Genomic DNA, 26,689 nt, shown 5'->3' with positions numbered 1-26,689 from the left:
GGTAGCCTCTTGTTCTCAGAGTTGGGTGAGTAGTGCTGCCTGTTTTTCTGGTGGCCTGTTTCAATGATGCAGAAGAGGAGAGACCTTCCAGGACCTGTAGAGCCCCAGTTTCTCACTATTGGCTCTAGGCCTCTTTCTTCTGGAACCTTGGCATCAAGCCCCTTGGGCTAGGGAGAGAAGGTGGAGGAGGGAGTGAGCAAAGTGTGTAACTCTGGAACTACATTTCCCATATAGCCATCTGGCTGGCCAGGGAGAGGCCCAGGGCCTCCTGGGAGTCGTAGTCCTAGGGCTAGAAAGGGCCACTTCCCTCATCTTCGTGGCTCGACTCCCAAGTTTCCAAAAGCCACGTGCACCTAGCCGGAAGCCTGGATCCGGGGACGGGAGGAAGCTGAAGCCCAGAAGCCCTTTCCTTGGCTTTAGAAGTCGGAAGGGACAAGATAACTCTCCTCTCGGTAGACGCTGGGAAAATTCTAGTCTGAAAGGACGGCCACCTCTTGTGATATCATGGAACGATAGGCGGAGTCTCCCTTTGTTGCGGTCCTATCAGACTCAGCGTTGGGCTTGTGGGCGGGGCCGAGAAAACTCCCAGGGAGTATCTTTTGGGGAGTTGGGGCCCCACGTGGGAGGCTAGAAGGGGGAAGCTGTGGGAATTCCTCCTAGACCGGGGCGAACGGTGACTGCGACTCCAGTCAGAAAGCTCTCCATATCACGCGACCGACCTCACCCTCACCCCCAACAAAACCCTTAATTTTAGTCATGGGAAAATAGCAGAGTGAAGGACGTGGCCTGCTCCTCCTCTCTAAAAGCCCTCAGCCTGGATTCGGCTCTTCAGCGGACCCTAGTGTTTGAGGGTACAACATTCAAGGTCAAGGTCGGGCAGCGGCTGTTGAGGGCGCATCGGGTCTCCGTCACCTCGGTTTCCTAACCGAGAAGTGTGCGCCCTGCAAATTGGGGGGCTTAGTCTCGGGGAAGGGTTTCTCTCCACTTAGCGTGAACGTTTGGGGCGAAAGGACCCTTCCCCTTCCCCCTCCCCCTCCCCCTGCGCGGACTGAGCGCTCTGGCCGCAATGGGTCCGCAACTTCCCCTCCTGGTGGCGGCGCTGGCCGGCTGCCTGCTTCCTGCCCGGGGCTGTATCCTATGCGCAGCAAAGGTCGTGGAGGCGCTAAAATCCTTGGAGACGGATTACCTGCCCGGCCGCCTGGCGGCCGATCGTCACCGAAGCTTTATGCAAAGGGTAAAACAAGCCGTGATGGATTTCAAGGACCTGCCAATTGAAGAGGATTCCTATATGGGGGTTATCGGTGAGGGCAGGGAAGAGTGTGGAAATCCTGAGTCCTGGGAAAGGAGGGGTCTGTGGCTAGGATTGCTGGGGGCGGAGGCAGGGAGGGCAGGGATGGAGGCAGAGTTTACTGGGTTCGGGAATGTAGAAGGCTGGAATGCAGATTCTGGGCCTTACCCAAGGCTAGTAAATACTGTGTTCCCCATCGCTTAGCCTGCAAGTTTGTGTAAAAAAAAACAAACAAACAAACAAAAAAAACCAAAACAACTACAACTCCCAGAAGGCAAGGGCGGACAATCCCTTTACCAGGCCTATCCTTGCCCAGTAGCCTCATGGGTATTGTAGTTTCTAAGAATAGGTGAGCCAATGAGGCGGTGAGGCTTGGAATCTGGAGTTCTATCTCTCCCTCCCTGCATCCCCACCTCCCACCCCTCCAGATAAGCCCACACTGGAAAAGGCATCCTGGAGTTTTCTGAAGGATTTGAGACGTATCACAGACAGTAATGTAAAAGGTAAATGCACAGAGGGGCCAGCGGAGGGGCTCCAGAATCTTCCGGAGAAGTGATAGTTGGTGACAACTGGTCTGGTAGTGGCTCTGGAGCCAAACTGCCTAGGTTCAGATTCCGGCTCTGTCATCTCCTAACCGTGTGGCCTTGAGTGAGGGATTTCGCAGCTTTGTCGCTTCTAAAATGAAGATCCAAACAGTCCCAGCTGTCCCTTAGCTCAGTGGCCAGCATTATGTTAAGTGGTCAATTTCATTGTCCCTCCCGGAGAAGACCCCAAAGTGGAATGTCAGGCTCTTCCGACAGAAGCAGACTTCCTGTACCTCACTCCTGGGATGAGTGAGGGAGAGGGGAAGCACTGTGTGTCACCCTGCTCCTCCCCAGGTGAACTTTTCGTGAAGGAGATGTACTGGATGTTGCACCTGCAAAAGGATATGTTTGCCCGCTTTGCAGCTCAGTTCCAAAAAGAGGGTGAGGGAAGATGGGAGTCTGTCAGGGACCACAGCCCCTTTCTTCAACAGTCCCAGAGTCCCTCACCCCAGCCCCCTGCTTCTCCAGGTCCAGCCCCTCAGCTCTCCCAGCTCCGCCCTCCCTTGGACCCAGGGATCCAGGCACCTGGGTTCTTCCTCCCTCAAACCCAAGAGCCCAAACCCCAACCTATTCCCTTGCCCTCTCTCATCTCCTTTAACTTAGAAATATGATAATCATTTTTTTTCTTTCTTTCTTCTGACGCAGCTTTTTGTCCCAACAAATGTGGTGAGTGCGGATTATGGGAGCTGGTCCTCTATCCCTCATGGTCGCCCCGTTAATACCCAGCCGTTCTCCTCCCCCTTTGGGTCTCGATGTTTCTTCATTCTCCACGTCTGAGAGGTTCCACATTCCTTCTGCACTGCGCACTTACTGGGGAGCGCATCATATTCTATTTGCACTCTTTACCGAGCCTGGTTCCATCCCTCTTCCTGCGGGGCTGCCTTCTACCCCCGTCCCTTGGGCTGACCTCCTAGGGATTGGGCCCCTGACCCCGCCCCAGCCCTTGACCCTGCCCTCCCCTTTTAGCCTCGCCTCTCAGGGCGAATACAGCGTTGATCCTGCCCCTTCAGGTATGATGTTGCAGAGTCTGATCTGGTGCAATACCTGCCAGAAGCAGGTTCACACTTGTCGAAAGAGCCCTGATTGCGGGGGTGAGAGAGCTGGGGCCAGCAGGAGGGGGGTCGGCGCGAAAGGGGGGGAGCCAGGGGAGAGACTGAATCTAGAGGGGGCGGAGCCTGGAGCCGGCAGGCGAGAAAAGGCAGGACCGAGACCAAGTGGGAGGGAGTTGAGGAAGGGCCCGAACTTCACCGTAATCCCCTCTCCCCAGTGCGCCTAGTCATAGTCCATGAAATGGAAGACTTGATCCTGAACTGTGAGCTCAACTGGCATCGACTCTCTCAAGGCCTGACCGATTACAGCTTTTTCAGGGTGGGGCCCTCTAAGTCCTGTAACCCTTGAACCCCAAGTCCATCAGGCTTGGGTGAGCCCCCTGATCCCTGTATCCACAGGTTTGCACCCACAATCCCTATGACCCATGACCTACCAGGTTTGGCTTCTACTGATCCCCGGGGACCCCATGTCTTGACCAGTACACCCTGGACTCCCGTGTCCCCCACCATGAGGCCCGTGATGATCTCACCCCTGTACAACCCCAAACCCTGAATTCCCCAGGCCTCTGTGACCCCTTGAGCTTGGGTCTAGGTTTGGGGGAAAGATTCTGAGACCTTGCTGTCCAAGGGGAAAAATTCCACCCTGATCAAGACCGCGGTGACTGCAGAGGATGCAGGGGTCTACCGCTGCAGTTTGGACAGCGTGCGATCCATCCCAGCCACGATCATCTTTTATCAAGTCAAAGGTTAGTGCTGGGGACTTGACAGTAATGTGGGACTCAGGGTCCTGGGGGTGGAAGCAGTCAGCTCCAGGGGCGTGGTCTGCGGGGCTTAACTTTCTGTTGGGGTGTGGTTTCAGGCCACGAGGGTGTGGCTTCGTGCCCTGGGTGTGGCCCTCCCGCCACAGTGGCAGGGCTTCACGCACTTAGGGGCGCGATTCTCTCCTCGGGGCGGGCTGGAGTAGAGCGGGCTTGCCTTGGCCAGGGCGGGCCCTTCATGCCCTCCCAGGACTGCTCCTTCCCTCTCTTCTATCAGTGTTGCCCGGAAGGATCTCTGAAGAGCTACCGTCAAACGTCAGCCAGGGTGGGCAGGCCCCAGGTCAGGGGGATTCAACCATCCAGCCGACGCCGACGCAGTGTCCGAAGTCTGAGAACTTGCTGAGAGGCCGTCTGATAGGACTGCTGATCTGGGGCTTTGTGGTGCTGATAATCGGCTTTACGACCGCGTGAGCCGCCCACTGAAGAAGGCAGGGCTTGGAGCAAGGGGCGGGATTTCCAACTTCCTAACGCAGGAGGGGGTCTGGGAGCTAGGGAAATACTGAGAGCTGTACTTCCGTTGGGGATGGGGCTTAGAAAATAGGGTGGGCCTTACCTAGGTGGACTAAGCTTGGGTCACTGCTAGAATTAGATAAAATATAGGGAGGCTGGGAGGGGTGTCCCTCACTCAGTTAGGACCTAATCGGGTTCCCCTATTTGCACCCCACCCTCCCCCCAGGATACTTTGCTTTCGACCTGAGAAGGTGATCAATTCCATCAAGTCCTGTTTCGACACCAAGAAGGAGCCTGCCAAGCAGCCCCAGGTTCCAGAGGAAAAAGCCACACCATCAAGGCCGAAATAAAGATTTATCTGGTTGTCTAAATAAATATCTGACTCATTCCTCTGCTCTGATCCTAATTTTTGGTTTCCCCAGAGGAGAGGTCTGGCAGGAGGGGCCGGGAAGCTGGCTCCGAAGTCCTGGAAGGGCCCAACCGGCTGAGATATAATTCCAGAATCAAGGAGCGGGGAAAGGCCAGCCCTCCCCAGATCTCCTCCCCCAGGCCCAGTCCCCTCACAGGACGCCCCCTCCCCGCTCTTCCTGCCGGGTTTCCTCTCGCCTTTTCCTGTCCCCCACCCAGTGCTGGGAGCTGGGGCAGAGGCAAAGGCTGAACAGGAGCAGCGGGGTCAGGAACCAACCAGGGCCAACGGAGCCAGGGCCCCGGGGTGCTGCTGGGACCTGAAGCAGGGTAAGAACCAGGGACCCAGAAGTCCAGACCCCTCCTCCTTCAGACCCAGGAGCCAGTCCCAGCCACCTCCCATCCCAGCACCCAGGAGTCTAGGCTCCCATCCTTCTCCTCCACTCGGACTCAGAAGTCTGAGCCCCAGCCCCCTCTCTGACTGAGGAGTCCCCCTCCATCCCAACCCCGCCACTCAGGGCCTCAGGTGTTGGGGTCTTACCCACCCTTCCTTAGGGCCATGCTATCTGGTGAACGGAAGGAGGGCGGAAGCCCCCGCTTCGGGAAGCTCCATCTCCCCGTGGGCCTGTGGATCAATTCTCCCAGGAAGCAGCTGGCCAAGCTGGGGCGGCGCTGGCCCAGCGCTGCCTCTGTTAAGTGAGTGCTCACCCCCTTGAGACTCCCGCCCCTGCCCCAACTGCTTCCCATTTGTCCCTGTTTATGGCCCAGTCTCTGCGCGGGGTAATGCCAGGGGCCCCAAGGATCGGCTTCCAGTTCCTGTCCTGAATGGGCAAGTGAGCTAACAGGCAGGAGGAGACAGTGGGCCACAGTGCTCTCGGGCCCAGTGTGGGGAGTGCTGGGTCTGGAGATGGGGTTAGGCTGGATGGACACCGGGATGGGGACACGGGGGCAGGGGTTTGATTCACCTTCCTTCCTCCGCTCCCTGCTTACTTCTTGGAATTTCCTACTGGGGGACTCGCCTTTATTTATGTATTTCTCTCTCTCTCTTTGCCTCTGGCCTCTGCCCTACTCCATCTCTGTCGTCGTCCCCCCCCCCCCCCCCCCCCCCTTTTTCTCCCTTCTGTGGGTCTGTCTCCCGTCCCCCTCTTTCTCTGGGCCTCCATCCCTCTCTTTCTCCTGGTTTTTGTTGCCCTTTCTCTCTGGTTCTCTGTGCCCTCTCAATGGGTCTCTGTCGCTCCCTGGGTGTCTGTCCCTGATCTCTGCCTCCCTGGGTCTCTGTCCCCTCCATCTGGGTCTTTCCCACCTCCTTCCTTCTCTACCATCGACTCCCCTCTCTTCCTGTCTTTCTGGGTCTTTCTCCCGCCTCTCCACTCCCTGGCGGGCTCCCAGGTCGTCTTCTTCGGACACGGGGAGTCGCAGTAGCGAGCCGCTGCCCCCGCCGCCGCCGCACGTGGAGTTGCGGCGAGTGGGCGCGGTCAAGGCGGCCGGGGGAGCCTCGGGGAGTCGCGCCAAGCGCATCTCCCAGCTCTTTCGGGGCTCGGGGACCGGGGCCACGGGGTCCGGCGGCGCGGGAGGCCCCGGGACTCCGGGGGGCGCCCAGCGCTGGGCCAGCGAGAAGAAGCTGCCGGAGCTGGCGGCGGGCGTGGCCCCCGAGCCCCCGCTGGTCACGCGCGCCACGGCGCCCCCGGGGGTCCTCAAGATCTTCGGCGCCGGGCTGGCGTCGGGCGCCAACTACAAGAGCGTGCTGGCCACTGCGCGCTCCACGGCACGCGAGCTGGTGGCCGAGGCGCTGGAGCGCTACGGGCTGGCGGGCAGCCCCGGCGGCAGCCCGGGCGAGAGCAGCTGCGTGGACGCCTTCGCGCTGTGCGACGCGCTGGGCCGGCCGGCGGCGGGCGGCGTGGGCAGCGGCGAGTGGCGGGCGGAGCACCTGCGCGTGCTGGGCGACTCGGAGCGGCCGCTGCTGGTGCAGGAGCTGTGGCGAGCGCGGCCCGGCTGGGCGCGGCGTTTCGAGCTGCGCGGCCGCGAGGAGGCGCGCCGCCTGGAGCAGGAGGCCTTCGGGGCGGCGGACAGCGACGGTGAGGGGGCCGGCGGGCGCGGGGGCGGGGCTTTGCGGGCGGGGGCGGGGCCCGCGGGGCGGGGCGGGGCGGGGCCGGATCGGGGCGGGGCTGAAGGGACCGGTGGCAGGCTGGAGGCGGGGGCGGGGGCGCGGGGGAGATGGGGACTGGGAGGGACCTAGAGCACCGTGTCTAGTGGAGAGCGGGGCTGGGGCAGGACCCGGCTTGGCAAGACGGGCCAGGCCGGAGGTTTTTGCGGAGCCGATGGGCGGGGCCTGGGATGCTGGGGCGGGGCCTGCGGAAGAGAGTAACCCGGAGCCAGAGGTGTGGAGCGGTGCCGCTGGCCCCTGTAGCAGGAGGCCTCTCCGAGCAATAGGTTGAAGGGGTTCGTGAGGGACCGGGCCTATGTAGATTAAGCGTGTAAGGGGAAGGGACGTGGAAAGTGAAAAAATGGTCTGCCTGATCGGGGCCTAAGGATGGGCGGAGCCTCAGGGGAGCTGGTCTTGGAGCAGGTGGCCCTAGGCCTAGGTTGGCCGCAGAGTGTGAATGGGAGACTTGAGGGTGGCTCAAGGGAAATGAAGAGGAAGAGTATTTGTAGAGGCCGAGGAAGGTCGTGCTTACATGCCGGACTGGTCTTGGAGAAGGCCGGGCCTGGAGCAGGAGGTGATGCCCTTGGTGGAATAGTGCGTGTGGAGCAGGGCCTGGCAGGGATGGGGCCTGGCTCAGGGCCACGGGCCGCTCAGGGAGCTTTCGAATGCTTTTCTGTTTCTGAGTCTCCCTTTGGGAAATAGAGTGGTGTAGTAGTTAAACTCATGAGCTTTGAACTCTGGCTTGGATTCCAGTCTGTCTTTTGCCAGTTAAACTGAGCAAAACCCTAGGTGAAGGTGAAGTGAGATCATGTATAACAGGGCTTTAGCACGAGACTTGGCACATAGTAGTTGCCTAATAAAGAATGGCAATTATAACCATCGCTGTCTTCCCCCCCCCCCCAAAAAAAGCATTCGTTGAGCACCTACTGTGGGCCACACATTATTTAGGGCCGTGGGGGAGTACAGTGAGCACATGACAGGTGAGGATCCCCCCCCCCTAGATTTTACAGCCTAGTGAGAAACCCATCAGTTCATTCCTTGGGCTCATTTCCACTAATCCCCCACTATGTACCAGGGCTCTGCTGGGTCCAGACAAAGCCCCGAGTATGGTGCAGCCGTAGATGTCCCCCCAAAAACAGTTAAAAGAATGAATTTCTGAGCTGAAGACTGCAAGGTGGGTAGTAGTCAGGCAGAAAGTATGTTCCAGGCACAGGGAACAGCATATGCAAAAACCTAAATGTGGGAAGCCGCCTCACTTCTCTGCAGTCAATTCTTTGTCTCTTTATAATCTCCAGCTCTCGGAGCCTGCCTCTCTTTCGAGTCTCTGCCTCATCCATGACTCCTTATCTCTCCGCAGGCACGGGCGCCCCCTCGTGGCGGCCACAGAAGAACCGCACCCGGGCGGCGTCCGGCGGGGCGGCGCTGGCCAGTCCCGGCCCGGGGTCGGGGTCAGGGCCCCCGGCTGGGTCCGGGGGCAAAGAGCGCTCGGAAAACCTGTCCCTGCGGCGCAGCGTGTCGGAGCTCAGCCTGCAGGGCCGGCGGCGGCGGCAGCAGGAGCGCCGGCAGCAGGCACTTAGCATGGCCCCGGGGGCAGCAGACGTCCAGATCGGACCAGCGGACCCTGGCGACTTCGATCAGTTGACCCAATGCCTCATCCAGGCCCCCAGCAACCGTCCCTACTTCCTGCTGCTCCAGGGCTACCAGGACGCCCAGGTACGCGCAGTCCGTCCTACTGGAAGAGACCTATGCTCCACCCTTCGGTGGCAGGGAGACAAAATTACAACTCCCAGAATTCCTTGGGTCGTGGTAGTCTCAGGTATGTCCCAGCAAGGTTCCAGGGTTGGAGATGTCATTGTCAGAGATGGGGGATGGAGGGTTGCGTGGGGAGGTGGTAGTGATGGAAAGTTGATGGCTGAGATCTCGCTGGAAGAACAAGTAGGGAATGGTTCATTTCATGCAAAACTGGGGGGAAAGCACTGTCTTTGTCAAGGGGGGAAAGTTGAGAGCCTATTGTACAAAAGGGATCTCCTTGTAAGGGTCTATTTCTTGATGAGGAGTAATGGAAGTGTCTATCTTGTTTGGGAAGAAGATAATTTGATGGATGCATGGGATCTTGTTCTGGGTAAGCCTGTATTTTCTTGGAAGGAGTGGACTAATCCATTCTTTAAAGGTTCTGGTTTACACTGGAGCGATCTGACTATTGTTGATGAGGGTAGGTGATACTGATAACTTCTTTTTTTTTTTTTTAAAGATTTTATTTTTATTTATTTGAGAGAGAGAATGAGAGAGCACATGAGAGGGGGGAGGGTCAGAGGGAGAAGCAGGCTCCCCGCCAAGCAGGGAGCCCGATGCGGGACTCGATCCCGGGACTCCAGGATCATGACCTGAGCCGAAGGCAGTCGCTTAACCAACTGAGCCACCCAGGCACCCGATACTGATAACTTCTATTTTATATATTTGGATGACTATAGAACTTGCTTGAGTGTTAGGGAGCAGAGGGGGAGAAAGGATTAGGAGTTAGTAGAAAATTATTAGTGGATTAGCAGGAAATTATTTCATTAATCAAAACATAATGAATTATTGGAAATACTAATTTTTGTGCATGTGATGATTGGGGGAATCATTTTTATGATGTTGTTCAACTTTGAAGAACAGTGGTACAGCCAAGTTCAACAGGTACTTTCGGGAATCAATGGGAAAGCCCACTGGTGGAACTTAGTGAATAGTCCCATTTTCATGGTCATAGAGAGTGATCCAATTGGGTTAGGTGGCCTGGCTTTGAATATGAGTGAGAGAGGAAGACTATTTAGAGAAGGGCTTGCATGGAAGAATTTATTCCTCCTTGTCGGGGCAAGGGGATGGGGCAAGTTCATTATAGGGAGGAGTTTGCATATATTATAACAGCCCATTTCTCGAGACAAGGTTGGAGAATAGGAGGGTCTATTTTGGGAAGGTAGTCAAATTGGAAGGATCTGTTCTGGGAGTATGGTGGAGTCTGTTCTGGGAAGAGGGGGAAACATTGGAAGCATCCATTCTTTTGAGTGAGGTTCATGGGGAAATTCCTTTTTAAGGAAGAGGCTTCATTGGAAGTCCTTCCTTGGGATCAGGAATAAGAGGTGAATCTCTTATAGAGAGGAATTTATCTGCACTCATGTATTCACAAGTGGCTATAACTCGAGAGGGTTCATTGTGGGCACTGTGGAAGCATCCCTTCTTGGGTTAAGCAGTTTTAGAAATGGGGTTCATGTATTTTGGACCATTCCATTGCTTCAAACAGGGATAGAAAACAGGAGATTCGACCTTCAGAAAGTGGTCAGACTGGAAAGTTCCATTTTCTAGAGGCAGATGAACAAATCCATTGTCCATCCATGGGGTATAGGTAATAGGAGAGTTCAGTGTAGGAAGGGGATTTATGAATATCCGGATGACTATTCTCTCAGACATGAGTAGAGAACAGAGAGTGTATTTTAGGAAGGGGATCAGACTGAGCTCTTCCATTTTTATAGGATGGAGATGGAAAAGTCATTTAGGAAGGGGTCTTCTGGAATGCACCTCTTCATTTGGTGGATGAAATGGGACACTCCATTATAAGAAGAGGGTCTCCCTGAAAACATTTATTTATAAGGTGGGGTTGCTAGAAGAGCTACTATATGGAGATCTCCATGGAGATTTTCTTTGTTGGGATGGGAATATTGAAAGCATCCATTGATGGAAAGGAGAGTATCTTTGGAATCCTCTATCATGGGAATGAGGGTAGTAGGTGAGTCCGCTGTAGTATTAGGTCTCCTTGGAAGTGAGTGCAGCATGGGGTGGGGAAAAATGAGAGTCCATTTGTAGAAAGGGGGTCTCCCCAGAGTGCATACTCACGGGGTGGAGAAAATGGAAGAAACCTTTGTTCAAAGGGGGAATCTCTTTAAAGATATCTATCCCTTGTTTTGGAAATATTCAGAGAAGCTATTATTGGAAGGGGAAACAAACGTCTTTGGTAGTCTCCATCATGGGGATGGAATGTCGGGCAAATGGGGCCAAGGGTAGGGAAATGGGACGGTTCCTAAGAGAAAGATTTCCTAGGAAAGTTCCATTCTTTGAGGGTAAAGATAACAGGACAGTCCATTTTAGTAGTGGGGGTGTGTTCTTGGAAGCACCTATTCCTTGAGCTGGATGTTGTGGGAGACTGCACTGTGGGAAGGGATAGCCTTATAAGGGTCCATTCAGAGGAGATGAGAAGATGGGAGAGTCTACTGGAGAAAGGTTTCCTGGAAAGCAACAACAATTTGAGGGAGGGGAATTCTAGAGCCCCTGTCAAGAAAGGGGTTTCCTTATAAGCAGCCGGTCTTCAAGATGAGTGTTATGGGCCAGTCCTTCACAGGAAGTGCCTTTGAGAAGTCCACTCATGAAAAAAAAAAAAAGAGAGAGAGAGAGAGAGAAAGAAGTCCATTCATGCTTGGGGGGAGGTAATTGCGGAGTCCTTTGACATCCCAGGAGATCTCCTTGGACGTGTTCATTCTAAGGGAGGTGGTTGATGGGAGAGTCAGTTGTGGCAAAAGGGTCCTCGTTGCAAGCCTCCGTTCCTCATGGAGCTGTGTCTCTCCTGTATCTTCCCTTTCCCTCCAGGACTTCGTGGTATATGTGATGACGCGGGAGCAGCATGTCTTTGGCCGGGGCGGGAACTCCTCAGCCCGTGGTGGGTCCCCGGCCCCCTATGTGGACACCTTTCTTAATGCCCCTGACATCCTGCCGAGGCACTGCACCGTGCGTGCGGGCCCTGAGCCCCCGGCCATGGTGCGCCCATCCCGGGGCGCCCCAGTCACGCATAACGGGTGCCTCCTGCTGCGGGAGGCGGAGCTTCACCCCGGCGACCTGCTGGGGCTGGGCGAGCACTTCCTCTTCATGTACAAGGACCCCCGCACTGGAGGCTCGGGGCCGGCGCGGCCGCCCTGGCTGCCCGCCCGCCCTGGGGCCGCCCCGCCGGGTCCCGGCTGGGCCTTCTCTTGCCGCCTGTGCGGCCGGGGCCTGCAGGAGCGGGGCGAGGCGCTGGCGGCCTACTTGGATGGCCGCGAGCCGGTGCTGCGCTTCCGGCCGCGCGAGGAAGAGGCGCTGCTGGGCGAGATCGTGCGCGCTGCGGCTGCGGGCGCTGGCGACCTGCCGCCGCTCGGGCCCGCCACGCTGCTGGCGCTGTGCGTGCAGCATTCAGCCCGGGAACTGGAGCTGGGCCACCTGCCGCGCCTGCTGGGCCGCCTGGCCCGTCTCATCAAGGAGGCTGTCTGGGTGAGTGCCTCCCACCCGCGTCCAACCGGGTCGGCGCCGCAGGTTCTTCCCCCAGCCACCCACCCTCTCCGCCTTCCAGCCGTAGCTGGGCCGGATGAAACTACCTCTATCATGATGCCCCAGGAGGGGTTTGGGCTATTAAGCAAGGGGTCTCACGGGATGCTGGGAGTTGTGGCTTCATCCACGGTGCTAGAAGAGAAGGCAGTGAAGCGCCACCTTTGCTCTTGTGGGATCATGGGAGAAACCATTCCGGGAGATCGGGAGAGAGGTCCCGTTGGGTGAGAAGTCAGGAGAGACCATGGTGGGAGGTGAGGCCGGCAGCCCACTGGGCTGGGGGCTTTGAGCAGTAGTGGGCAAGACCGTTCTTGGAGTCGAGGAAGAACAAATTGGCCCGACTTACAGATGGAAGTGCCTGGGAGAAATCATCCAGAGTGGGGTTGAAGGTTCCATCCCACTGAGCTAGGGCTCATTAGAGAGAAGCTTAAGGAAGTGGGGTTTTTTTGGGGGGGGGCAGTAAGAAGAAACTATTTGAGCGGACCTGAGGATGATAGACCACTCACAATCATAGGGGCTTGTGTTTTCAAAGGTAAGAAGAGGAGAGACCATTCTGAAGTTTGAGGGTTAGAGTCCATTTGAGTGGGGAGAGTCTCTGTCAAAAAGGTGCTTCTAGAAACACCAGGGTAATAACTCATAGGCCTCTCCCCAACCCTCCTCACCTTGACTCTGATCTTACTGTTCTACAGGAAAAGATTAAGGAAATTGGAGACCGTCAGCCAGAGAAGTAAGAGAAATTCCGGGGAGAAGGGTCTAGAAGGATGCAGGGTGGGGATTTGCAGCTGGTGGTTCATTCACTCCATTCATGGCTTAGTGCAGGTTTCTGCTCTTCTTGGCACTCAACTTTTCCAGCCGTGAAATGAGGATTGGTCTCAGTCCCCAATTAGACCCAGATCTCGGGGTTTAGACACTACAGTGGGGGTTGGGCAAAGGACACAGGTCCTCTTCTCCCTCCCCAGCCACCCAGAGGGAGTCCCCGAGGTGCCCTTGACTCCCGAGGCTGTGTCTGTAGAGCTGAGGCCACTCATGCTGTGGATGGCCAACACCACGGAGCTGCTGAGCTTTGTGCAGGAGAAAGTGCTGGAGATGGAGAAGGAGGCTGACCAGGAGGGTGAGCTCTGACCCAAGCCCAGACCTGTCCAAGCCCCCTGTCATTCCTGCTACTTGGGGACTTGGGCTCCTGCCTGTCAGCCTCTGGTTCTCTCTCTCACCCCCAGGTCTGTCCTCAGACCCACAGCTCTGCAATGACTTGGAATTATGTGATGAGGCCATGGCCCTCCTGGACGAGGTCATCATGTGTACCTTCCAGCAGTCTGTCTACTACCTCACCAAGGTTGGTCTCACCCCCGACTTCCTGTTTGACATAATCTCACTTCCGGTTGGAATGACGTCACATCGCTCCGATGTCACTTCCTATTTGACCTTGTAAGATTCCCTGCTTCTCTGACATCACTTCCCATTCACGGCAGCACTTTGCTGTTCTGGTACCACTTCCTGTTTGAGCCTACATCACTTCCTGTCTTTCTGGCTTCTCTTCCTGTCTCTGCAACGATCCCCCTCTTGACAGGCTGACTTTACTATCTGGTTATATCACCATTTTCACTCTTTTAAGCTCCTGTTTTCTAAGTCCACTGGTAAATTTAATAGGTGGGTAGATAGATAGATAGGGATCAAATAGTGCCGGACACTGTCATTTAAATGAAAGGTCCTCTTGAATCCGACCTCACTTCCTGTGTTTGCTGACTTCATTTCCTACAGCTCGGAATTCACTCCCTTTTCCGAGCCACAGATCTTCTCCCTGGAGTGCTTTCTGCCCCAGTGCCCCACCACCCTTGACCTTAAGATGGTTGCTTGGAATTCACAGGTTTTCAGGCTTCTCGTGGGCCCAAGTCCCTATCTGTAACAGCAAAGGGGATCTTTGGGGAGATTCTTTATGTTCCTTAAGCAGCCTTGATTGGTGAAGCCCATTCCTCCAAGGCTTCGCTTCCTGTCCATCCCTGCCAAGTGTGGCTTTATTTCTTCTTCGGCTCTGACCTCATTTCCTGTCCTTGGCCTGATCTCACTTTCCACTGGCTCACTGCCACGCCACTCCCACTTCCTGACTCTTCATTCTTTCTTCTTTCCTTCGGGAACTCTGGATAAATAATTCTTTGACTGAAGGGGGCCTCTTTGTTCAGTATCCTTTGTCCTCTGTGAGCTGTCTCTGTCTCTGTTGAGAACTACAAGACCTATGAGGCACCGAGGTGGTCGTAAAATACCCAGGAAACTCCTGGAGGCTTTCTTAAGACTTGAGGTGTCCTCGGCCTGATGCATGCTAGACACCCATCTGGAAAGTAGGGATTTGCTCACAGAGAACTTTTAGGGTGTTGCAGGTACAATGGACTATAATTCCCAGAAGCTCTGTCACCCTGAAGCTTCCATGGGGTGTAGTCCAATCACTTGTTTGCATCTCTGTATCCTCTTAGACTCTGTATTCAACACTGCCTGCTCTCCTGGATAGTAACCCTTTCACAGCTGGGGCAGAGCTGCCAGGGCCTGGAGCAGAGCTGGGGGCCATGCCTCCGGGCTTGAGACCGACGCTGGGCGTGTTCCAGGCAGCCCTGGAACTGACCAGCCAGTGTGAGCTGCACCCGGACCTCGTGTCTCAGACTTTCGGTTATTTGTTCTTCTTCTCCAATGCGTCCCTTCTCAACTCGCTGATGGAACGAGGTGAGGGTTGGACTGGGGAAGGGACAGGGAGGAAAGCATGGGAACCTCTGAGACCCATGTCAATTCAGACAGCATGCCCCAGGATCAGGTCTCATGTTTAGGGACTCTGGAGAACAAGTTCCAGATCCCAAGTTGAAGGATAGGAAGGGTCTGGGAGGCAGGAGGGCTGAGTCCACATGCTCATTGCCCATCATACCTTTCCCCCAACAGGTCAAGGCCGGCCTTTCTATCAATGGTCCCGAGCTGTCCAAATCCGAACCAACTTGGACCTTGTCTTGGACTGGCTGCAGGGGGCCGGGCTGGGTGACATTGCCACTGAATTCTTCCGGAAACTCTCCATAGCTGTGAACCTGCTCTGCGTGCCCCGCACTTCCCTGCTCAAGGTGACTCCTGATCCCTGACCTCTGACTCCTCGACCCCACTCAGCCATCCTCTGTATTCAGCTCACCCTTGGATCTCCCCTTGGACTTCATGTTATCCCCGGTCCCAGCTCTGACACTGTGGATGATGCATCGACAGTTAGAAGGAAGTCAGCCACAAGTGTCCAAACTGCATCTGAATCCCATGGGACTTATTAATAATAGATTCCAAGGCCTCCACCCTCAGACATGCTGATTCAGAAAGTCTGCTATGAGACCAAGGAATGTGATAGTGAGAACATGCATTGAACATAAACAACATGCCAGATGCGGTCTAGCACTCTCACTGAATGTTGACTAAGCCTCATGAAATAGGTTATTAATTGACAATTCTTTTCAGACAAGGAGACTGAAAATCAGGTAGGATAAGTTACTTGATTTCATTTATTTATATTTATCAAACTTTTACAGAGCATTTAATAAGCACCAGGCAGTGTCCTAAGTCTTTACAATCTAGCCATATTGAATCCTCATAACTACCCTGTTAGTTCTATTCCCGCCCACACCCAATTGACAGATGAAGAAAGTGAGGCACAGGGGCACCTGGGTGGCTCAGTTGTTAAGTGTCTGACTTCAGCTCAGGTCATGATCCTGGAGTCCTGGGATTGAGCCCCACATCAGGCTGCCTATTCAGCGGGAAGCCTGCTTCTCCCTCTCCCTCTGCCTGGGTTCCCTCTCTAGCTGTCTCTCTGTCAAATAAATAAATAAAATCTTAAAAACAAAAAAAGTGAGGGGCGCCTGGGTGGCTCAGTCATTAAGCGTCTGCCTTCGGCTCAGGTCATGATCCCAGGGTGCTGGGATCGAGCCCCGCATCAGGCTCCCTGCTCGGCGGGAAGCCTGCTTCTCCCTCTTCTGCTCCCCCTACTTGTGTTCCCTCTCTCGCTGTGTCTCTCTCTGTCAAATAAAAAAACAAAATCTTAAAAAAAAAAAAAAAAAGTGAGGCACAGTGACTTGCCAGAAAGTAATGAGTAGTCAAGCTGGGATTTTTGAACCCAGGCATTCTGGGTCCAGAGTCTCTGGTTTTCACCCCACGGATGATTCAGATGTCATCTCAGGTGTAGAAATTTTCAGATACAAAAAATAGCCACAGTGCAGTAATGGAGCTCTAGGTACACATCATCAGCTTCAATAATAAACTAATGGCCAATTTTGTTTCTTTTCCACCCCCCCACCAACTCCTACATCCTCATTTATGCTGAAGCAAATCACATTTTAAAAAAGATTTTATTTATTTATTAGAGAGAGAGACAGCGAGAGGGAACACAAGCAGGGGGGGTGGGAGAGGGAGAAGAGGGAGAAGCAGACTCCCTGCTGAGCAGGGAGCCCAATGCGGGGCTCAATCCCAGGACCCTGGGATCATGACCTGAGCCGACGGCAGACCTGAGCCATCCAGGCGCCCCCAATTAACATTTTTTTAAAGCGCCCTTTCCCACCATCTCTTTGGTTGACAGCCTGGCCTCACAGTGTCCGGAAGATATTGCACAGACACCACTGTCTACCCACTACATCCATGCCCTTTATGGAGGGCCTTCCGTTTTAGGATTTCTCAGCTGCCCCATAATGACCATAGATTTCTCACCTGATCGTCCCACCAGGCTTCATGGAGCAGCCTACGAACTGACCACCCCACACTGACCCCTGCTCAGCTCCACCATCTGCTCAGCCACTACCAGCTGGGTCCTGGCCGTGGGCCACCACCTGCCTGGGACCCCCCCACTGCAGAGCGAGATGCTGTGGACACAGGTGAGGAGAGATGGAGACAGAGGCACTGGGGCTGTCAGCTTTTTTTTTTTTTTTTTGGTTCTCAGTACCCAGGATTCCACAGTCCCAGCGCCTTCCTCCTTCTGACCCGGGATTCTGGACCCTTAACCCTCTCCTCCCTCAAGCCTTAAGTGATGGACCCCAACTCCCCCCTCCCCCAGGGTACAGGAGTTCACGCCCCAGCTCCTTTCTTCCCCAGGGTTCAGGCCCCCAGTCTCTTCCCCGGACAACCAACCCTCCTCACCCAGGATTTCGGGTTCCAGCCCCCTCCACTCTAAGGAATCCGTAAAACTAAGTTCCCAGACCTGCCTTCCTCACGGGCCCAAGAGCCCAATGCCTCGCCCGTTTCCCAGGCAACGGTGGCCTTTCTTTGTCTGAAACTACAACTCCATGATGCTTGGGGACTCCCGCGAGTCATGTTTGAGTGACTCCTGCTCCAGGATTTGCTGGGGGTTGAAGTTTTTCCCTCCTTCGGGCGTGACACAGCCTCTCCCCAACACTGCTGCCCCACGCCCATTTTCAGAGTTTGACTCCGTCTTCTTCGGTCTCCTAGGGGACATCTTCGAAAGCTTCTCTTCCCATCCTCCCCTCATCCTGCCCTTGGGCAGCTCGCGCCTGCGCCTCACAGGTCCTGTGACAGACGACGCCCTGCACCGTGAACTGCGCAGGCTCCGCCGCCTCCTCTGGGATCTTGAGCAGCAGGAACTGCCGGCCAATCACCGCCACGGACCTCCCGTGGCCACGCCTCCTTGAAAACCAATAACAAACGAGCGCGCGAACCTTGAAAATTCTTCGGCTTCTACTCCCGGGAGCCCGCTCGAGCTCAGAGCTCTCTGGGAGTTGTAGTTCTTTCCCCGCGTGGGCTGCCGGGAGTTTGAGTTTTCGGGTAGTAGAGGATGGGACAGTGGGAAGATGGGCTTGGGATGTGAGCGCAAGGAGCAATAAAGGTATCTGTGGTATTGGCAACGCCTCACTTGTTAAGACTCGGGAACGCTGGTGATGATGATGATTTGCGGATTAGAGCACCAGGGTCCTCGACTAGAGCGTTGGGTTCTTGCCGAGTCCGAGGAGATATTTATAGCCTTGGCCTCAGCTTGCCCTGCGGCTTGTAATCCAAACCCGGAGCCCTGGGGCCTCCCACGAATTTCAGGACAGAGCTCTAAGCTTGCTCTGCCCAAAATCAGGCCCTCAGTCCTGCCGGTGGGAACCAGACTTCTCTTCCTTCGACCCCAAAGGCCAGAGTCCAGCCCTCTTCTCCCTCAGACCCGGGAGTCCAGGTCCTCAGCCCCCTCCTCCCTCGGATCCCGGAGTTCGGGGCTCCAGTTTGAACTTCTCCACTCCCCTAAATCCGACTCCTGCTGCTGCGTCAGGGAAAAAATAAGCGACAGGTGGCACCTGCCCGCAGGGCCGGGTCGCGACCACCTGCTCCCGCCGCTCACCCGGCGCCCCTCTCCAGGCACCTGCTTCTGTCAGTCCGCCCGCCGCTGCCCCGCCCGACCCCGCAGCCCCAGGACGCGGAGGAGGAGCGACCCAGGGAACCCCGACGTTCGCCCCGCCCCAGTCCCTCCCAGCCCGTGCTCCCGCCCCTTCTTAGGGTCCCAGGCGGGGCTCCTGTCTCCCCCCTCCCCCCCGCCCCATTCCACAGGCTCCTGGCACGCCCTAGAAAGGGGTGTCCTAGGCGGTCCCAGGCTGGTGGGGCGGAGCCTGCGGCCTCCAGCCTAGACCAGGGGATTCAACCCGCTCCAGAGCACTGCTGCGCCGAGCCCACCTGGTGAGAAGCCCCTGGGATGGGGGTGGGGGGAACCCATCTTAACTCTTCTGTCACCTCTCTGGTCCCAGTCCCTTCCTCACAGACCATGGTGGCTGACGCCCACCCACTCCCCTCTCAAATGCAGGTGGCGGAGACCCTTCCCAATTCCCCAGGAACCTACCGGGTCCCTTTCCCCTCTTGATCAAGGGTGTTGGATTCTAGTCCCTTCAGAGTATTGAGCTCTATCCCTTCACCCTCTTTTCCTTCCTCTCTTTTCACAGGCCCAGGGGTCTCCTTTCATAGATCGCAGTCTTTCCTCCCCCAGGCTCCAGGAATTGGGGCCCTCAACCCCCTTCTCCCTCAAATCCAGGAGTGCGAGCTCCCAGTCCCTCTTCCCTCAGGCTTCAGAAGTTCTGGCTCGAGGCCTCTCCTATCCCTAAGCCCCTGAGGCCCTTTCCCTGCTGCCTTCACAGGGAGGGACAGCCTCCTGACCTCCACTCTGACCCTCCTCCGGTGGGGGCCCTGTCCTCCCCTCAGTCCAGGTCCCCATCACAGCCTTGGCAATGACTCTCGCAACTTCCTCTCAGCGCTCCCAAATCATTCGCTCCAAGTTCAGATCTGGTGAGAGGCTTCTCTCTATGCATGTAGGGAAGGGGTCTTCTGGGTCCTGGGATTGAAATACTCTTAACTCAGGCAGTGTGTGTGGTCGGTGAGATGGGAGGGGGGCCATGGGACCCACAAGGCAGGTGTTTTCTGTGCAAAAGATCACTTGTGTATAAAGGAGGCCCCAGCAAAGGGGTTGAATTTTGGGGGGCTCAATGAGGGTGCAAATGGCCAATGCAATGCTCCTGTAAACAGTGAGGAGTGGGTGGCGAGGGGTGGGTGTGCAGAGGGCCAGGTACTGCAAAGGAACAGGGGCTTAAATCGACATGTGTGCAAAGTGGAGGAGTGCACAGAGTGGGGACTTAGAAGTAGGCGGTGTGGGAGTGTTGGCGAGGGGACAGTGCGCTGTATCAAAACTTGAACGTGTCAAAGGTTGTATTTTAGGTCCCGATGCGGACCGAAAGCGTGCAAGCGAGTGTGGCACTGGATGTCAGTTCCTCAGTGGGCCAAGGGCATACGAGTGTGCAAATGAGTATGCTAGATGGGTGCAAAGACACCAGTCCCCAAAGAGCAGAGTGTGCCGGAGAGTGCACATGAAATGTGCAAAGAGAGATCTCTGCTCCAGAACTGGAAGCCAAATCCTGAATGTGCAAAGAAGTGTCAGTAAGGCTGGGTGGGTGCCAAGGATGAAGCATATCAAAGGGTCCGAGCGCACAAAAGTGGCGCAGGTGCCAGACCAGAGCCCAGGGAAATGCATGTGCAGAGGGGGTGAGTGTGGGGAGGCCTGGGGGTACCCCGAAGGGAGCAGGCTGGTGCAGACGGGAGTGCACGGACGAGAAGAGGTGAGGCACACATGGGTCAGTCTGCCAAGATGGCGATCATGCCTTGGGTGGGGTAGGCACGTGCTCATGAAGGGGGCAGGTGGAGCTGGGGGCAGGGCTGCCTCCTGCCTGCACACTGGCTGGCTCCGAGTCCCAGAACAGCTCTGGCAGGGAGCAGGGAGCAGGCGGGAGGCCCGGGAAAGGGAACAGGCTGCCGGCCCACCCGCCTGCATGGGGTGTGTAAGGGGGCTGGGCACGCGTGTCCTGCCAACTGCAGCTCGCACCGCCTGCCAGGCCGGGCTCTGGACACTCCCTTCCCGCCTTTCTCCTCCCACCTCCCTCCTTCCTCCATAGTCCTCCAGCTTCGGATCCACAGACGGTATCAGGACCCAAGTAAGTGTGGGCCCTGAAAGGGAGGGGATGGAGGCCCGACAACCCTGGGATGCCCAGGAGTGCAGCTACCAGATCTCAGGCACTGGTTCCTGAGCCTTGGCCCCTCTGCCTGGGACACCCTGAAGTCCTATCCTGTCCCGTCCTGAGGACCCGAGTACAGGTCCCTGGCTACCCCACCCCTCAAAGCTCTGCTTCCTGCCCTATGACTTTTCCCACTCCAAAAAAATGCATGAATCCAGATCCCATTTCTTCGGAGAAGACAGGCATCCCAGACTCCTCACTTGGCATGCACACGAATCTCAGGATGTGGCTTTCAGCTTCTCTCTCTCCTTAAGAACCAGGAGTGCTGGCCCCACCCCTGTTCCAGCAAAACCCCCTAAATCTTGGTGACTGAGGACGTGATTCCTGACTTTCTTGAGAATATAAAATTCTGGAACCTCTGCCCTGAGATCCAGGAGTCTGGGCACCCACCTCCTAACACTGGGGTTTCCCTCCCTGGTCCTGCCCTCCCACACCGGGAGGTGGGGGGGCGGCTGAGGCCTCCAGGTCCCTCCTTCCCACACAGTCTTGTTCCTCCCTGCCTGGCTTGCTGTCTACAGGCCTCTCAGGGTCCTTCACTGCCTCTCCAGTCTTGGATCCAGATCCGTGGGTCTCAGCGACAGACCCTGCTCTGGCCCCCAGGGCTCCGGCCCCAGTCTCGCCCTTGGGCCCCACCCCTTTCCTCCTCAGCCCTGGGGACCTGCTCCATGAATCAGAATACTGCCCTTGGAGGTCCCTGAAGGTGAGTCTCCATCGAGTGAGGAGAAATACCCCGGAGAGTCTAGCATTGGTCGTCCTTGCTACTGCCCTCTTGGCTCCTTTCTGGTGGTGCCAAGCTGAGGCTCTGGGGCAGGACAACGGGGACAGAGCCGAAACATATGACATCACACCTGCTTTTCCAGGAGTCTCCCAAGATCTCCCAACATTGGAGAGAGCCCAAGCCAAAGGGGAACTTGACCTACCACCAGTACATGCCCCCAGGGCGGAGACAAGGGTCCAGGGTAGACTCCCAGGCCAAAGGGTTGGCCTTGGGTCCCCCTGGACCACCTCTGTGGGAAGGGACAAACTCACAGCAGCCACCTCCCAGGTATGATCCCTGTTTTTGTTCTCTGGGGGGAAATTCAGCCCCCGCCCTCGCCCACACATCCTCCTCCCTCAAACCCAGAGTCCAAGAGCAGGGGAGTACAGAGTCCAGCCCCCAACCCCTTCCTCCCCCAGGACTCCAGAGTCCAAGTTCCCAGTCCCTCTTCCTTCAGTTCCCAGGAGTCCTGGCTTCAGACCCGAGACACTGGGCCTCCGGTTCCTCCACTCCCACGCACAGGACTTAGCCTCTTCCGAGACCCAGAAGTCTGGGCCCTCTTTCCTCTTCGCAAGCCCCTGCCTTTGAGGACCCCGGAATGCCCCGTCTCTCTCCACCCCCTCTAACCTCTGGTTCCCCCTCACGCCTTGCCGCCAGGATGAAGCCCACTGCCCTCACTCCCTCCCCACCTGGAGTCCCCAGCCCCTCGCCCCCTCCACACAAGTTGGAACTTCAGACCCTTAAGCTGGAGGAGCTGACGGTGAGTGTGAGGAGTAACCTCCCAGGCTGGCCCTCTCCCTCGGTGGGTACCCATAGTTCTAACCCCGCCGCCTCTGCCCCATCGGAGACCCAGGAGCCTGGGTCCCCAGTCCCTCTTCTCGCGGTTTCCAAATGTCCAGCCCCAGCTCCCGCCTGCGCCCCGGAGCCCTCCCAGCAAGGCCTCTCCCCGCCTCCCACCCCAGGTCTCAGAGCTCCGGCAGCAGCTGCGCCTGCGGGGCCTCCCGGTGTCGGGGACTAAGTCGATGCTCCTGGAGCGCATGCGCGGCGGCGCCCTGCCCCGCGAGCGGCCGAAGCCGCGGCGCGAGGACTGTCCCGCGGGCGCTCCCTGGCCGCGCCTCAGGCCCAAAGCTCTGGGAGCCGTCCGGCGGCAGGGCTCGGTGAGGGCGGGGCTACGCGCGTATGGACCAGTGAGGAGAAGACAAAGCGGGACGGGGCGGGAAGTCGAAAGAAGACTAGCCAATGAAGTATGGGGGCGTGGTTAAGAGCAAAGTGGGAGGCTCTTAAGGGAAGAGAAGCCAATGAAAGAATACGGGGCGATACCGAAGGGGGGTGGTCGACGAGCGAGCGGAGGGCCGGGAGGCGACCGGGGGGTGGAGCCACAGGTTGCGAGTGGGTGGGGTTGCTCCCGGCGGGCGTGGCTTATGGGAACTCCACGGTTCTAGCTCAAGCCGAGCCCAAACTCTCACCCTCCGCCTCCTGCAAGTGCCTCGGACACCCCTGCTACTGCTGCGGTCCCGGCCCCGGCCCCGGCTCCGGCTGCGGCTCCAGCACCGACTCCTTCCTCAGCACGGCCCACGGCGGCCCTGACTGTGGAGGAGGAGCTGCAGGAAGCCATCCGCAGGGCACAGGTGAGAGGGAGCGGGCTAGGGGTCTCGGTCAGGATGGTGCGGGATCCCAGGTTCACGCCGCTTCTGCCCGTCCGCAGTTGCTTCCGAACCGGGGCATTGATGACATCCTGGAGGATCAGGTGGAGCCTGAGGGTAAGAGTCCAACTCCTAGATTTGGGGGAGTTGGAGACTGGGGTTCTGGAGTTCTACTCCAAAGGAGGAAGGGTTTGGGATCTGGAGTCCTGGGTTCTAGGGAGGGGTGGGCTGGGGACTTGGATTTCTGGAAACGAGGAATAACGGAGTGGGTCCGGATCTCTGCCTTCCTAAGCTCACACTTCATTCCTTCTCCTGCAGACCCGCTGCCCCCCATCCCCCTGGACTTTCCCGGCTCCTTCGACGTGCTGTCCCCCTCCCCGGACTCTGAAGGCCTCTCCTCTGTCTTCTCTTCCTCGCTCCCGTCCCCTACAAACTCCCCGTCCCCCTCTCCCAGGGGCCCCACAGACTCCTTGGACTGGTTGGAGGCTCTGAGTGGAGGTCCCCTGCTAGGCTGTGGTCCCCCAGCCCCCAGCATCTTCTCTGCTGACTTATCTGACTCCAGTGGAACCCGGCTGTGGGACCTGCTGGAGGATCCATGGTGATGGATGCTGGGGTTTCCAGGGACGGAGAACTGGTGGGCATGGGAAGGTCACCGAGACAGACTCCCAAAGGAGGGGGTGGGACAACCGGCAGAGCCCCTCCCACCACAGACAGAATCAGAGAGGACTCTCATCCCCACCAGGCCCCGAACTGCTGCTGACATGCCAACCGCCTGACTCTCGCCTGCCTGACCTCCATATGATCCCCTCCATGGTTGTGTGGTTGGGGGCCGGGAGGTGTCATTTGCTGCGGGCCAGGGGCAAACAAGCTGCTTGCTGCTTCCTTCAGAGACCTCATGGATGTCTTTGTTCCCACCTTATCCCCTCCCATGCCACCAACTAGATGGGAGTCTGGAAGGTGGTCTGTGTTTTTTTGGGTACAGGAGAGGGGGCAGGGAAGAGTCAGGAGGGAGAATAGGGAGCCAGACCCTTGGCTTCCGGTCGGAAGTGAGAGTATCAGAAGCGTCATGTCTGAGGTCAGATTCTCTTGGAAGCAGAGCCCGAGACAAGATTCGTGTGCCCATGATTTATTAAAGAAATGCTCCGAGGAGAAACCAAAAAGGAGCGGAGGAAACCAAACAGTGAAGGGGAAGAAGACTATCAAGAGTATGGCTTCAGGTGAAGTCCCAACCTCTGCGTGATCCCATGGGGAGCTCTGGAGGATAAATTAAGTTGCAGGGTCTTTCTTACCCTGAGGTAAAAGGAGCTAGGCTTTTTTTGGGGGGGGGGGGAGCTAGGCTTTTGAGGCAGAGGGAGATCCCTATTTGGGTTTCTTATTACTGAATATCAAGCCACCCCCAAACTTAGAGTCTTTTTTTTTTTTAAAGATTTTTTATTTATTTATCTGAGAGAGAGAATGGGAGACAGAGAGCATTAGAGGGGGAGGATCAGAGGGAGAAGCAGACTCCCCGCTGAGCAGGGAGCCCGATGCGGGACTCGATCCCGGGATTCCAGGATCATGACCTGAGCTGAAGGCGGTCGCTTAACCAACTGAGCCACCCAGGCGCCCCAAACTTAGAGTCTTAAAATAATAACTATTTATGATCACTCCCAGTTTCATGGGTTGACTGGCTCAGCAAGGCAGTTCTTTGGCATCATATGACTAGGGCTGCAGTCATCCTAGGGTCCAAGTGGGCTGGACCATCCAAGATGGGCTCAGACATGTCTGGCGCCTTGGCAGGAATGGCTAGTATGTTGGAGCCAGCCGGGCTGTGGTCTCTCCGGTAGGGTAACCGGACTCCCTACATGGTAGCTCAGGGTCCCCCAAAGCGAGCGTTACTGCAGCAGGAAGCAGAAGTTGCCAGTCTCATAAAGACCAAGCTTGGAACTGGCCCAGTGTCACTTGCACTATGCTCCATTGGTTAATGCAAGTCAGGCTGGCAGAAGATGGGAGGGGGCTACAAAGATGTAGGAATCTTGGAGGCATGGTCATTGGGGACCAAATATGGAGACTCCGCTACACCCCTCTTGTCAGTCATGAAGAGAGGGCGGGACATAGACTGCAGGCACCTTGAGCCCCAGGGCAGTCCTGGGAAGAAGGTCACAGAGGAAGCCCATAAGCAGCAAAATCTTGTAAAATATAGGTTTTATTATTATTCAGGTGTGGGGAAGCCGATATATCAGAATGACCGCAATTGAAAAGATCCTTTACTGGGGCGCCTGGGTGGCTCAGTCAGTTTGGTGGCTGACTCTTGATCTCAGCTCAGGTCTCAATCTCAGGGTCGTGAGTTCAAGCTCCACACTGGGCTCCACACTGGACGTGGAGCCTACTTAAAAACAAAAAAACAAAAAAGATAGTTTGTTATTCTCACAGATCCCCAAAGAAGGGGGTGTGCCAAGCCATGCACGGCCACCTGGGGAAGTGCCAAGGTAGTCAGGAGGCAGGGGGGGAGAGGGGAGCCCTGAGCAAAAGTCTTTGTTGTGGTTTCTCAGTGAGGGAACAGGGGAGGCAGGGTAAGCTGGCTTAAGATTGTCTAGTATGAATGATTTCACCTGGCTCTGGGGTGTAGGGACCATCCCTAGTTGTCTGGAACGAGGTCCTGCGGTGATAAGGCCGAGAAATCATGGCCCGGAGGAGTATACAAGCTCATAAAGGAAATGGTTGGGGGTCTGGGCTCTGGATTGGTTGGTTTGCATATGCAAAGCATGCTCCTGGGTGAGTCCTTTATTATCTCTGGGAATTTGCTAGCCCTGGGAGGGAGGGGCAGTCCCTCCAGATGTCAAAGCACCAGAAAGACGGGAAATAAAAAGCCATAATGAACGCGGAGAGCACACAGAAGATGGAGAGTGGGGGGGCCTGAGTGCAGAGAGCCGGGAAGAGGGATCTAGATCTATCTGAGGGGACCTGGGTGGGCCATCCACAGTATCCACTACAGGTGGAAAAGGACAGCAGATCAGTGACGTGCGACAGTACCCAGAGCCAGTGACTGCCCCTCGTTTGGGGCTGTCTGTTTGCTCATGGGTCCAGTGAGAATGAGGTGTTCACTGAGCCCTACAGCCCAGTGAGGATGAGATGTTCACTGAGACTTCCCATGAGCTGGACCTGCCGTGGGAGACATGCTGACAAATAATCACCCTTATGAGCTGCGAATCCACGACTGTAGTTCCTCCATGGGCATTAGAGAGTCATGAGAGAACAGGTAAGGGAGGGAGAGATCTCTACCATGAGGCAAAGGCAGTCTTTGGAGTCTTCTGACCAGTCAGGGAGGTGTCGGATGGACGTTTTAAATCAGATTCATGAGTCCATAGCCTGTGCCCTCGGAGTTGAAAAAACAGAGCCCCAGTCTCTGCTCTGGTGAAGCTCAGACATTTGCACAGAGAGAGTACCAGTGCAGGGGGATAAGGATTTTCACGGCAGAGGGGCCATGACTCCTAGAAAGTACCAGAAGCCGTGGGGATTGTGTAGGGCAGTCAGAGGAACAGCCTGAGGAACCTTGTGAGGTCAGGGCTGCTGGAACAAAAGGTGGTGGTGTGGCTGCCCCAGATTTTGGGGTGGACGCGGGTGGCAGTTGGGGCCTGCAGGCACCTTGCGGTCAGGCTGAAAATTGGGGGTAAAGGGGCGCCATCAGCCCTGGAAAGATCAGGAAGGGGTGTG

General features: G+C 56.4%; 3 protein-coding genes across 6 annotated transcripts; all 3 read left to right on the top strand.

Moving 5' to 3' along the window:
- Positions 1–651: 651 nt before the first annotated feature.
- IZUMO1 (izumo sperm-egg fusion 1) lies at positions 652–4,496 on the top strand. Its single transcript, XM_034986933.1, has 9 exons — positions 652–1,301; positions 1,717–1,791; positions 2,167–2,253; positions 2,518–2,538; positions 2,883–2,963; positions 3,140–3,240; positions 3,514–3,667; positions 3,957–4,167; positions 4,416–4,496. Exons 1-8 carry the CDS (start codon positions 1,067–1,069, stop codon positions 4,148–4,150), a joined length of 948 nt encoding a protein of 315 aa, XP_034842824.1. The 5' UTR covers positions 652–1,066; the 3' UTR covers positions 4,151–4,167; positions 4,416–4,496.
- A 302-nt stretch (positions 4,497–4,798) lies between these two features.
- Positions 4,799–17,907, top strand: RASIP1 (Ras interacting protein 1). Of its 4 annotated transcripts, XM_034986930.1 has the most exons (12): positions 4,801–4,924; positions 5,150–5,290; positions 5,984–6,669; positions 8,095–8,450; positions 11,352–12,005; positions 12,749–12,786; positions 13,019–13,170; positions 13,277–13,392; positions 14,525–14,768; positions 14,979–15,151; positions 16,783–16,930; positions 17,502–17,701. In XM_034986930.1, the coding sequence occupies exons 2-12, from the start codon at positions 5,154–5,156 to the stop codon at positions 17,699–17,701; spliced, it is 2,904 nt and encodes a 967-aa protein (XP_034842821.1). In that variant the 5' UTR covers positions 4,801–4,924; positions 5,150–5,153. The 4 variants fall into 4 exon arrangements, with proteins under 4 accessions (XP_034842820.1, XP_034842819.1, XP_034842821.1 ...); XM_034986929.1 differs by having other exon boundaries at positions 4,799–4,924; positions 5,150–6,669; positions 13,289–13,392; positions 17,502–17,907; XM_034986928.1 differs by having other exon boundaries at positions 4,799–4,924; positions 5,150–6,669; positions 17,502–17,907.
- Positions 17,908–18,524: 617 nt separating this feature from the next.
- Positions 18,525–23,873, top strand: MAMSTR (MEF2 activating motif and SAP domain containing transcriptional regulator). The gene is made up of 10 exons (XM_034986932.1): positions 18,525–18,719; positions 19,236–19,319; positions 20,477–20,515; positions 21,115–21,296; positions 21,457–21,641; positions 22,011–22,113; positions 22,316–22,510; positions 22,796–22,981; positions 23,059–23,113; positions 23,315–23,873. The coding sequence occupies exons 2-10, from the start codon at positions 19,262–19,264 to the stop codon at positions 23,596–23,598; spliced, it is 1,287 nt and encodes a 428-aa protein (XP_034842823.1). The 5' UTR covers positions 18,525–18,719; positions 19,236–19,261; the 3' UTR covers positions 23,599–23,873.
- The last annotated feature ends 2,816 nt before the right edge of the window (positions 23,874–26,689 follow it).

Source organism: Mirounga leonina, unplaced genomic scaffold, assembly GCF_011800145.1.
Source record: "Mirounga leonina isolate KUSES-001 unplaced genomic scaffold, KU_Mleo_1.0 Mir_376, whole genome shotgun sequence".
Lineage (NCBI taxonomy): Eukaryota > Metazoa > Chordata > Mammalia > Carnivora > Phocidae > Mirounga > Mirounga leonina.
Note: the sequence above shows the minus strand (reverse complement) of the source record. Positions and strands in the feature narration are given on the sequence as shown.